Consider the following 13,104-nt stretch of genomic DNA (forward strand, 5'->3'; position numbering starts at 1 on the left):
TTAACCTAACTGGGAATGCTTATCTCTCAGCATTCAAGGATTTTAACCCACATTAGTAATAGTGTAAATGCTTGTGAATACATTTAACCATTTTTATACTTTCACATTATTGTCATTGCTTGTCTCTCAGCATTCAAAGATTTTTGACACGTTAACAGTGTGAATGCTTATCTCTAAATATATTCAATGCACATTAAAATAAGCAGTGTGAATGCTTGTCTGTCAGCTTTCAACCAACTTTATAAGCATTCATATTATTGTGATGGTTCATCTCTCAGTATTCGATTAACCATGTTTAACATACATTAATTAGTAATTGTGTGAATGTTTGTCTCTAAGCATTCAACCATTTTAACGTGTTAACATAAGTGTAATGTGAATTATTGTCTCCAGACTTCAATTTTGTAACACATAATAGTGTGAAAGCTTATCTCTCAATTCAAACATTTTAACACACATTAGTAATAGTGTGACTGATTGTCTCTCAGCATTTTTAACATGAATTAACATTAATGTGAATGGTTGTTTCTCAGCATTCCAGCATTTTAACACACATTAGTAAGAACGCGACTGGCTCTCAGCATTTAACCTACATTATTAATAATACAATATGATTGCCTCTCACCATCCAAACAAATATATTGATGTGACTGTGAATGCGCGTCCTTATGCAATCCCATAAATATTTGTGATGTGGCAGCATTAGATGAAATGGTCGATTCTCAGCAGTCATACAAGACAAGCAACTGAGCCTTACACATGTACACGCTCGTTAATTGTGCGTGACTTCATTTCGGCACATCTCGCGAGAACCCCTCCCCTCCGCTCCGCTCCACTCACACGCGCCACCAGCGTCACTCCTCCTCTTCCCGGCCCCTCCCTTTCCGCGTGTGCGTGTGCTCGGCTGCGCTCTTCAGACTTGCCTGCCTGTCACTTCGTTTCTGTCGGAAGGCTAGGCTACGCACCTCTCGGTCGGACCCCCGCACGGAGAGCCAGCCGCCGCCGTCGTTTCCCCCGAGGCTCGGGCTCGCCCCTCACGGCACCAACCATGGCGACCACCGCTACGTCCACCCGGTTCACTGACGAGTACCAGCTGTACGAGGAGCTCGGGAAGTAAGCGGCACACACACACACACACGCGCGCAAAACGCACCGTGTTTGTCTGCCAGTCCCCCGCCCCCGCAACAACGTCGCCTCACTTTATCGCAAGGCTGGCGGGCTAGTAGGCTAACCTTTTCGGGTAGCTTCGGGAGAGACCTCCGGGGTTTTGCGACTATTTCGCAGCAGCTAGGCGGGCTAGCCGCTCGAGAGTGCTCGTGTTCGGCCACCAGCCCCGCCGAACTATCGCAGTGTTCCACTAGCCGCGGTAGCGCCACTTCAATTGGGCGTCTTTTTTTATCTTTTTTTCTTTCTTTTTTTTTTTTTTTTTTTTTTTTTAATTTAAATCCCCCAAATGCTGGTTTCTGAACGTCGACCCAACCACCATTTTGTGCCCTTTCCAGCCGCTGACATTCCCCCTCACCACCACCCCTGGCCCACCGCTTTTTCTTGACAGCTCCGCGCGGGCTCCCTCGTCCGGATGCTGTACTCGCAAGGCCGACAGCTTCTTTTTTTTTTCTTTTTTTTTTCCACCCCCCTCCCCCCCCCCGGCACCCGCCCACCCCCGTTGAGCAGCTGCAGATGATTTGTGCTCCCGTGTTGAGTAACGTTACATAGCCATGGATCACCTAATGAGGAAGTCATGCGATCCCGGCCGCTTTTATTAATGTTTGCGCCGTAACGCCCCACTCACTAGCTGCTCCCCACCCCCCTCTCTCTCCCGGTCCCAGTCCGTGAATACATCATGCCTCTCATTTTTCCATGTATTATTTGTTTTAAATTGGACCTAATAATCACGCGCACGTTGAGAGGCGGTGACGTGCGTTTTCTCGGTATTTTGGTGACGACATCACAGCCGCTGCTGTTTCATCCTCCTCATCATCACCACCCCACGCCCCCCAAACGCTGCATCAGCCAGGCCTTTTATAAAGATGTCGAATAATAACTCTTCAATGCTGACCACTGCCTCATATTCTCTTTTTTCTCCCCCTCATCCCTAATGCATCGTCATTAACGTCAAGTCGTTTTACGTGGGGCCTCTTGTCACCCGTCACCTCTTGTTTGCTGCTAAATAATTGAAAGCGAGAGGAGAGTGCTGCTGGTGGGACGCTGAGTGCGGTGACGGCAGCGGTGGACGCTCTCGTGGAGTGACAGGTCGCTAGGAGCCCCCACTCTTATATCAGAGTGCTTGCGCAGGAGATGAGGTTGCTCGGGAAAATGATGGCGCAGAATTGCACTGTGGTAGACGCTGGCAGGTTCCGTCCTGGTCCGTGTGTAGAATAAACGCCGGGCTGTGTGATTGTGACAAATGTAATTCCATCTGGAGCATTGTAGTTGCGCGTCTGTCGAAGCTTAGTCAAAAGTACTTTGTTGTTGCGCTGTGTAGCCCATGACCTGAGCGGATATTAGGCCTTGTTTCCACCGAGAGGTTCTGTTCGGTTCACCGTGGCACGGTGTGGAGTTAAACCTTGAGGTCAGGTCTACAAGAGCCCTTCTACCGGGATTACAGTTTGGTACGAAGATTGAGGTAGCATCATACTGGTACAGTACGCAGTGCAATCCCCCAAGGGGCTCCCTTTGGCCCTGATAAATTTGATACAATTAAAACAAATTTGGTAATTTGGTGTGTTGTGGTATGTATAGTTCCTGGAATTAAAAGTTACCCCACTTCATTGATCATATTTGAACCACAATAAACCCTGCATAGGCACCCAGAGTTTGCCAAAAAGTGCTACATCTCCAAATAGGGTCTTCTTTTGGCCTTGTTATATTATCGCACAACTAACTCTTGTCCGAACATGCAATGGTCCGCAGTCTCGTTCCGGAGTAAATATCATACTACTTTTTGGTACGCTTACGCTGGGGTAATACCATGGCAGTAGGGTACCTATAGGGCAGAGCTATTTGCAGCACATTCAGTTACGGTATTGATTGGTAACTGGACCTTTCGAAAGACACTACCCACCCTACCAACCAACCTTAGCACAGTTTTCTTTTGACCCCTAAAAATTACCCCAGAACTACTACTCCTGCTCTTCAAAAGTACTTGGTACTTGTAATTCCTTGGACTAAATGGTATCCCACACTTCTCAAAAAAATACTACTACTTCTAGCAGGGTTGTCTTTTGGCGCTGATATATTACCCCAGAATAAAATTTGGTCATGGTCCTCCAAAAATTCCTAGTTCTGGATTATTTTATGTTGAAGTACTGCCATCGTGGTAGGGTGCCTAAAAGGGCCTGGAGCATTCAAAAGTACTACCCACCCTAGTTGGGTCTTTTATTGATGCTGCTAGGAACTACATTAGGACATAAGTTCCTGTGGTCCAAAAGTTCTGGGTCGTTCTTGGTACTAAATGCAATTCCTAGAACTAAAGGTTACCGCACTCCGAAGGTTACCTGACTTCTTGAAAAAGTACAACTTCTCCTAGCAGGGTCTTCTTTCAGTCCTGTTACGTTACCCCGGAGCAAAATTTAGTCGTGGCTATCAGGGGAGGGTCCAGTTGTATAGATCGGTATGCTGCGTTGTATGTGAAGCTTTCTAAAATATACCGCTTTTTGTTGTTCTTTCGTTGGGATACCACCTTCATGCTGGTACCTAAAGGGGGCACATTTCCCCCCAAATTTAGGGATAGGGTTGGTATTTATTTCATACTACTTTTGTGATCTTTATGTTTAGATACTACCATGGTGGTATGGAACCAAAAGGGCAGCGCTAGAAGCAGCGTAGTCCATTGATTGGTTGATTTGTTCTTGCAGTCCAAAAGTTCCTGGTACTGATTGTAATTCCTGGAAGTAAAAGGTACCCGAACTCCAAAAGTTCCCAGACTTCTCAAAAGTATGCATTCTTTTAGCAGGGCTTTTTGATCCAGATATATTAACCCTGAACTGTATTTAGACAATGGTCCTCCAAAAGTTCCTAGTTACAGCAGTGTAAATGCCTATTTTATGACTTTTTTTTTTTTTTTTTTTAACAGACAAAAGCTATATTCCGACCTCCAATTTCAGAAACTTTTGGTTCTTAGTATTTCAGTTTGATTTGTTCCATGCCCAAAAGCTTCCCGGAAAACTCGTTCCTGGATGTAGGGTAAAGATCGTGCCTGCGGAAATGGGCCTATTTTGTAACTCTGTGGTCTGGTCTTCGTAGGGGAGCTTTTTCAGTGGTGCGCCGATGTGTCAAGAAATCCTCCGGGCAGGAATATGCTGCCAAAATCATCAACACCAAGAAGCTGTCTGCACGAGGTATGCTCTCTTTCACACACAAACGCACGCACGCACGCTCATACGCATTACATCTTTGCTTGGTTTGCGGACTTTCAACGGTGCATTCAAGGCTGATAAATCCCATTGAATTAGAATAAAAGCCTTTAAAGATGCATTTTTTTAATAAAAAAAAATATATATATAATACCTTGTTTCATGCGCACTGGTTTTACTAAATCCGAAATTGACAACAAAAGGGAGCCGTAATATTAGGGATACCTGCACCTGACAAATGAGATCCAGTACGTTAGTCTATGCATCGAAATTACACGTTTGTTAATGTGCTTTGTGGTGTTACCTTGACTTATGAGTTTGATTTGTTCCATGAACACGCTCATAGCTCGATTTAGTCAAATCAATTTCCCCATTGAAATGAATTTAAATGTCATTCCAGCCCCCCCCCCCAAAAAAAAAAAATTTGTTACGTTTTTAATAAAAAAAAAAAAACAGCACTGTCTCGTATAAGAACATAATTAAAGATGTGAAGAAATAAATCTGTTTTATGAAGCTTAATTACTCCATGTACTATTGTATTCGTGTGTTTGATGTGTGCCTTTAAGAGGTGTGACCTCGTGAGTGACGTCAGGAGCTGGAGTTGTTCCTTGTTGTCTTGCTCTCATTTTGTATTTTTCTGTTTGTCTGTTTGCTTGTAACTCGAAAAACTCAAGGTATTACTGTATTCGACAAAACAGCATTGTATAGTGCTTTCATGTGGGCTCTTAATTTTTGGGGGGCGATTTACCATTTTGAGCAGATGTGACATTTCGACTGCACTGCATCAACCCAATGAAATTTGTTTAATTAGCTTATTTAGCCTTATGAACACAGTTACCCTTCTGACTGTCAGTCAAAACAGACAAGAGCTCTTCCTTGAATGCCATTCAAGTGGTGCAGGTGTACCTATTGAAGTGTCCACTGAGTGCCACATGTATAAATGCAGCACACTTTTGTCTTTACGTGTCTTCAATCTATGAATTCAATCATAAGGTCTTGTGATCACCTTTAATTATCTTGCTTATTATTTTTTTTAAAGGCCGTATTAAATAACTCTGTGTGTCCGGACATCCTCTGGCATTGATCCAAATTTCCAACGAGGGGTGCGGTGGTGGGAGGGGGCGGTTGGCGACAGTGCTGCTGGCCTTGCAAGGATGAAATAAAAAACCGCAGCGGTAGCGGCGGAGGGGCAGGATGTGAATCAATGTAATTGTTGCCGTGGCATCTTCGCATAGCAGTGCAGCTCTTGGGGCCTGAATTTTATATGCCGCCGCATCGCCGCGCAGCTCCACGCCCACGTGCGCAAACAAACACACACAGACACACGCACACACACACACACACACACACTTGCCGCTTCCATGTTGTAAGCGTGACGTGGACTTGTGTGGAACCTCCCCTGCCTTTACAGACCTAATTGCCTCCCCCTCCTCTTCCACCACCCAATTAGGCTCTTTGCTAACATTAACACACATTCACCCCTCTCCCTTTATTCTCGTCAAGTCCGTCTTTCACTCGTCTTCCTCGTGGCCTCTCTCTTGTCTTGCCGTAAAAAGGGGGATTGAGGCTAATCCACTTATGCTAAATGTATCTTGTCAAGCACTAAGACCCCACAGATTCCATAGGCGCCTCCCCGTTTTCCCTGTTGTCATCTGATGGCATTTGTGTGTGTACGTGTGCATGAAGTAACACTAATATGGCATACATCTGCGAGTGTGTGTCGCAACTGTTATTGTTCCATCATCACCATCCAACAGTGGCCATCTTGCTGGGTGTTATCGACTCAAAATAAAATCAGTTTTTTCACAAAAATTAGATTTTTCCGATTTATCTTTTTTCAAATCATCTTTGCCCATTTAAATGAATACTAATAATATTAGTCGTTTTTCTCGAAGGATAAAGAATATATGCCTGTGCGTGTTGTTATATGTAGGGCTGCAACTGATTATTTTAATAATCGATTCATCTCTTTTTTCGATTAATCGATGAATCAGATTTAAAAAAATAATTTCCATTTCCATCCCTTTATTCAAAAACAGGAAATTATTTCAAATTCACAGTACAGAAAATGCACAAACATTGATTATGATTCAATTTCTGTTTTGGTCTGTACCGTCAGAAAATAGGCAAAAATGTTGATCATTGTTTACCAAAGTAAAAGCAGATGTTTGCAAATGTCACATTTTGATTAAACAGAAAGATAATCAGAAGGCTTTAAAGGAGGACTACAGAAATCTGAGAATATTTTCTGTTGAGGCTGAAATTCTGAGGATTTGGACAATTTAATGTCTCTAAACGATTAATCAATTAAATGTTGGACCTCTTGTTATATTGTTTGCCTACATGTGTTGATACATCGCTTGCGCTCAAATAGCAGTTGCTTAAAGCGTTATAACACCGCCACATAGATGCTATTCGTGTTTGTTAGCATTAAGCTAAGCGAACTTACCTAAGGCAAAGCTATGCGGTTGTTTTAAATGCACAAAGTGTAATACGCTTTGTTTGGTTTGACACTCAACTTTAACTGGGAGTGTCATGAAACAGCTTGCAGCCTGTCTTTTTTCTAAACTATTTCGCTATCTGCCAAACTGCTGCTTGTGAAATGAGTTTAGTTCACTGCCACCAGACGGTGCTCGTATCTCAAATTTCTCCTCGACAGTCAAAGCAAAAAGTCGGCCGAACGACGGCTCGTATCTCAAAACATGGAAGTCATGACAGTGTTATCTCAAGGAACCACTGTTTAGTTTTACCCCTCCCACATGGTGCAAGCACATGTAAACTTATTGAAACAGATTTAAACTTACAAAAACACACTTTTTAATGTGGTCTTAATGCCCATTGTCACTGCCGCCTGCGCAGTTCTCCGAAGAACCCAAGCGTGCTATTTATTTGTCACTCTCAGTTGATGTATGCTATTAAACTGAGACATACAATACAAGTTCAATAAACAGGTTAAACATTTGTTTCAATATGCACTATCATATAATTTTGTCTGAAGAAAATCCACTAGCTTAATGCTTTTACAGTATATGATGTAAAATGCAAAGGGCAAATGGAAATTAGTTGTTATTGTTGTTACAGTAATTGTAAACCTTCAGACAATTGCTACTTTAAGACCTGGGAGCAGCAACACATACAAACAGAGCATACAACAATACTCACAAGCATACAGTATTTTCTCTCTGCTCTGTGGGAACAACTGCTATTTCAGGAGTTAGGTTGCAGACCTTTTCTGTCTCCTCTTCTTGCGATTACGCTGCATCTCACCCAGTAGACCTCAGTGCTGTCCGGCTTGATGTGGCTCTACGTGGTACTACACTGAAGGCGCACAACTCAAAATTCGGACTTGCTTGTATGCTTTAAAAGTCCATAAATGATACTGTAGCTTAAAAAAGCGGTCTAGTGGTGGATCCGTGTTGGATGTCTTTGGCAAAGTTCCGCAGGAGTGACTCCGGGATTGCCTTCCACAGGGCTCCTTTCTTGTCTTACGAAAAAACAATGTGAAAATAATTCCACTCGTCTCTTTATTAGCAGGTGATGAACTTGCTGGATACTTTCTTTCAAAAATAGTCGTGAGAGGGGTCCGCAAAGTTGCTAGCTTGGCAACACTTTCTTTGTGAAGCAGAACACATAGCGGGGAGGTGCTTCAAGGTTTGGAAAACAAAACCATTCGGAGAAATACATTCAAATTAATCGTTAAAATGTTATGTTATGTTATGTTGTTGTGCAGCTCCTGCTGCACGTGTCACATGTCCATTACATAGATATTTGGCTTTGATTGACACTATCAGGGGTGTTAAGAGAAGAGCTGCATAGTTCGAGAAGAGGAGAAGAAGAATACAATAAAACAATAAAGTCATAACTTTACAAGAATGAAGGCATATTAGTATGTCGGAGGGGAGTTTTAATACAAGAATAGTCATAGTTTTACAAGAATAGTGGTCATTATTTAACAACAAAGTCAATTTTACAAGAATAAAGTCATAATTTGTAATAGTATTTGGAAGAAGTCGTACAAGAACATTTTTCAAAAATTTTATGAGTGAAAAGTCCAAATATTAGGAGAGAAAAGTATGAATGTCATGACTAAAGCCGTACAATTATTAATTTTTGGTAACTAAAATAATAAGACATAATACCTGTAAATCGTAGTAATATGACATGAAAAAGTAGTCATAAGAGAAAATAAAAAGCTTTTTTTTTTTTTGTGGATTGCCAACGTTAGCGTTGAGCGTTACGGCCATTACAGTTAATGATGAAGGATTTATGATGACACCAGTTTAACCCAGGAAAAGATGAATTCAATTCCCTTTATACCGTACATAGTTTACACCGGCGTCCCGGAACGGATTGCGTTCGACCTTCGAGGTGTCACCGTATTATTAAATAATTAATTCATTAAATATTTTAGATCAAATTCAGTGGCGCTGGTGTACCCAATATTTTGTCAGATGAGAGTGGTTTCGAAAGGGGAGATCATTGGGTCGTCGCAGTGGTACAAGATCAAGGTGAAGTGGGACTCAAGGAGACACACAATAGAGTGTAGTCAAGAGAAAGACAGACAGTCACAAAGCAGTGGCGTGTGTGCGGCTGCAGTGACATGCACCTACACGCACTACAGGAAACCCAACATGTACTAGTGACTCCCAGGCAGGCGCTGCATGAGGATTTGACTGGGAGGGTTTTATTTATTTATTTATTTATTTAGCTTGATGGTGCGAGTGTGACCTCACGCGTGGCCTGGTGGGTAAGTCTCTCAAAGCTCTGGTAAACACTGCAGTAATCTGAGGAGAGGAGAAGGAAGGAGAAGGGGGCGGTAAGGCAAACGGAAGGGATGGAAACGAGAAAGGAAGTGCTGTTAGGGCCTGATGTTTTCTGTGGGAGCTTCCTGACCGAAGGCATTCAGGAGGTAGCTTTGAGTCAGGGAAGGGCGTCATTTATGTGTTACATGCACTTTCACAATCTAATGAAATCCCAAATATAAATGATAACTTATACTTTACAAAGATGATAATGCTGTTTGCTTTGCGTGTGTGTGTTTTATGAGCCAGCTGAACTAGTCCACATTTATTTAAGCTATTTGATTTGCTTTTGGGCGGCACGGTGGACGACTGGTTAGAGCGTCAGCCTCACATTTCTGAGGTCCGGGGCTCAATCCCCGGCCCCGCCTGTGTGGAGTTTGCATGTTCTCCCCGTGCCTGCGTGGGTTTTCTCCGGGTACTCCGGTTTCCTCCCACATCCCAAAAACATGCATGTATTGGAGACTCTAAATTGCCCGTAGGTGTGTATGTGAGTGCGAATGGTTGAAAAATGGTTGATAAACCCAGAATTTGACAAAAACTTTTTTTGACAAGAATAAAGTTGTTGTATTTCAAGAACAAAATCTTAACTACACTAGAATCAAGTCCTAATTCTACGAGAATTAAGTCATTTATATAAAAAAATAATAATAATTCTACAATAAAAAGACAATTTTACAATATTCTATTTTACAAGATAACGTCAATAAGTCAATATAGTCATGATATTTAGAGAATATTTAATTGGACACAAATGAAAGTACACATTTTATCAGTATTAAAATACAGTATGTGGGAAGAAATCTGAATTTTAAAATAAAATTGCAATTTTAAAAAAGTTTTCTCAAAAATTAAAGTGTGTAATTTTACTAAAATAAAGTTAAACTATTTTAAGAAGGAATTCATAATTATACCATAATAAGGTAATGATTTTGAGAGTTAAGTCAAAATGTTCAGTGGAAAAAGTTGACCTATAAAAATGTAGTCAGAATTATAACAGAATAAATTATAGGTACTTGCAGGTAAGTTATAATAACACTAATATTACACAAATGTCATTGTAATATTACAAGAATGAAATCCTCATTTTATGACAAGTCCTAAAGTTATCTGTGGGAAAAAGTGGTAATTTTATATTATGGAATATTACAAGATTTGAGGTTGTAATTGTACCAGAAATAAATCCTAATTTTACAAGTTAGTCATGGTATTACAGTATATGGGGATTTTTTTTTTTAATAAATGAAAAAAGTCTTAATTTTCTAACAATGGTTGCATTACAAGAATAAAGTCCTAATATTTTTGCAAATTAAGTTTTATGTGGCTGAAAGTTGTAATATTACATGAATAAAGTCAGAATATTACACTTTTAAATAGACTATTAAATATTTTTAGAATCCATTCTATCGATCATACCTGTGATTAATTCAATAATTGGATAAACATTTATTTTGATTGAAGTTTATTGCAAAGTCTTTTTTCCCCACTTATGTAATATGTAGGCAAAAGTTGTAATATTACATGAATAAGACATAATTATGCCACAATTGAGTCCTAATTTTATGCTTAAGTCATAAGCGTGTGACAGAAAAGTTGTAATTTTACCCAGAAAGTTTTTTAAAATGTATTTTTATAAGTTGACTATTTCTCAGTTGTCTTGCCCAAATACTCGTTGGTCTTGTGATTGTAAAGAGTGCCGTCTTACACAAAGTAAAACATACAAATAATACTGCTACACATTACGGCCATTTTTTCCCCAAAATATCAATTTACTCTCAGCTCACAATTTGCAACACATTTTATGCCCAAAAGTAGATCGGGCCCCTCAGATTGTCCGTGATGTAAGATGGCCGCGGGGCCCGCCCCCCCTGGCAACACAGATGGCCAATTAGAGAGCAGCAGGAAGTGCCAGTGTAATTACCCTCCATCCCTCTCTTTTCCCCATCTTCTCCCAACACACACACACACACACACACACATCAACAAATGGGGGAGATTGAATGAATTAGTGAATGCTGCAGTGACACTGCACCATGCGGAGAACACTCTCACACACACACACACACACACACAGGAGAGCTTGTGATCCTCTTCAAGCAAATGGATGCTGTGTGTAATCCTCCCTCCTTCTCGCTGTCTGTCTCTGCGTCCTGCGTCAGCGGCGTAATTAGGCGGCGCTTCAGGTCTCTCCCTCCATCTCTGGAAATCTACACCTTGCGGGGAGGAAGGTGGGTGGGCGGGGGACAGCACTCCGGAATAGCCGACAGTGGCTTGAAAAGCTCTCCGACGTAGCAACAGGTTGTACGAAGCGAAACAAAGAAGTCACATGACAGCTGGAGAGTGTATGTGTGGTGAAGGAGGAGGAGTGACTGTTGTCTTTTTGTTCGTGTTCCATCATAACGTGCCGTTGCCTTCGCAGTCGGTCCAGGTGATCAGCGCCGGTGTGCGAAAATGTCGGCGTCGGAGAAATGAACGTAAATACTTGTGTGTGGAGGCCTCGGGGGCGCATTTAGCCACAGCATACAACATGCGCACGCCGGCAATGACTCATACCGGATCCGGTTACTCCTGGTCACCTTTGGCCCATAGCTACATGTTTTAGTGGTACCGTCTCAAGCCGTCACGAGCAGCGGGTAGTTAAAAAAAACTATATATGTATAGTGAACCCTCGCTAGGGACCCAGCCCTGACGCGAATATCAAAAGTTTGTGAATGGGCACCCCTCCCCCCAATTTGTCTATATTAATTAATTTAAACCCTAAATATAACCTCAAATATAATCTCAAAAACCTGAACACTGTATCAATTCAAACTCATCTTCACTTACCCTTAAAAATATATGGCATACTGATTATTTGATTTCAAAGAAATGCATCAGATGTGTGAGGACAGTGGTTTGTATTCACAGCTTTGCAACCTGCAAAAATACCAATTACTACTTTACTATTATTTTCTTTTTTTGACACGGTGATGACAAATTTTATTTATTTTTTTAAAATACCGTTCTACCGTTCAAAAAGTTTGGGGTCATGCGGACAATTTCATGTTTTCCATGAACACATACATGGATACATTCAACCCCTTATTTTTGAAAGACAAGCAATGTTTTTTTGTTTTTTTTTATCACATTAACAATGTCTAGAGACCTTGTTTCTTCTTTTTGTTTCGGGTTATTCCGTTAGGGCTCGCCACAGTGCGTCATCCTTTTCCATCTAAGCCTATCTTGTGCATACTCCTCTTAATACCAACTGCCCTCATGTCTTCCCTCACTACATCAACCTTCTCTTAGGTCTTCCTCTTAATTCTCGTCTGGCAGCTCCATCCTCATCACCCTTCTACCAATATGCAGACCCTTTCCAAAAACCCACGAAATCAGGAATTAAGAAAATTTCAATAGTGTGAAGAAATCATTTACTTTTCAGTTTTTGCAGAAAAAAAAGAGATAAATTAGGGTCACATTAAATCAATCAAAATATGGTGCTTTCAAAACCATACGTTATTCTTCAATACTTCCTTGGGAATCCCTTTGCTTGAATCACTGCCTTGATGCACGCCGTGGAATTGAGGCAATCAGCCTGTGGCATTGCCTGGGAGTTATGGAAGCCCAGATTTCCTTGATGCTTGCTGTCAGTTCTTTGTTTTTGCATCTGGTGGCCCTCATTTTCCTCTTGATAATACCCCATCGATTCTCAATGGGGTTTAGATCCGGCGAGTTGGTTGGCCAGTCAAGCACTGTGATGGCATGGACTTCAAACCAGGTTTTGATACTGGAAGATGAAATCTGCATCGTCATACAGATCCTCAGCAGAAGGAATCATGAAGTCCTCTAAAACATTCTGCTAGACTGTTGCGGTGACCTTGGATTTAAGAAAGCAGAGTTTACCAACACCTACACTGGACATTGCACCCCAACTCATGACTGACTGTGGATATTTCACACTCGACCTCAAA

The 13,104-nt window shown here is 41.5% G+C and overlaps 1 protein-coding gene across 19 annotated transcripts in view; it reads left to right on the forward strand.

The window, feature by feature from the left end:
- Nucleotides 1–867: 867 nt before the first annotated feature.
- The window catches only part of LOC133469674 (calcium/calmodulin-dependent protein kinase type II subunit gamma), a 46,744-nt gene continuing 34,507 nt past the window's right edge, over nucleotides 868–13,104 (forward strand). For 15 of the 19 annotated variants that reach the window (XM_061756999.1, XM_061757006.1, XM_061757002.1 and 12 more), the window contains exons 1-2: nucleotides 868–1,113; nucleotides 4,246–4,340. In XM_061756999.1, coding sequence (XP_061612983.1) covers nucleotides 1,049–1,113; nucleotides 4,246–4,340 — 160 coding nt within the window. In that variant the 5' untranslated portion in view covers nucleotides 868–1,048. The remainder of the gene's footprint in view (nucleotides 1,114–4,245; nucleotides 4,341–13,104) is intronic. The other 4 variants (XM_061757005.1, XM_061757015.1, XM_061757013.1 and 1 more) reach the window with 1 other exon arrangement.

The sequence above is a fragment of the Phyllopteryx taeniolatus genome, chromosome 19 (assembly GCF_024500385.1).
Source record: "Phyllopteryx taeniolatus isolate TA_2022b chromosome 19, UOR_Ptae_1.2, whole genome shotgun sequence".
NCBI classification, from domain to species: Eukaryota; Metazoa; Chordata; class Actinopteri; order Syngnathiformes; family Syngnathidae; genus Phyllopteryx; species Phyllopteryx taeniolatus.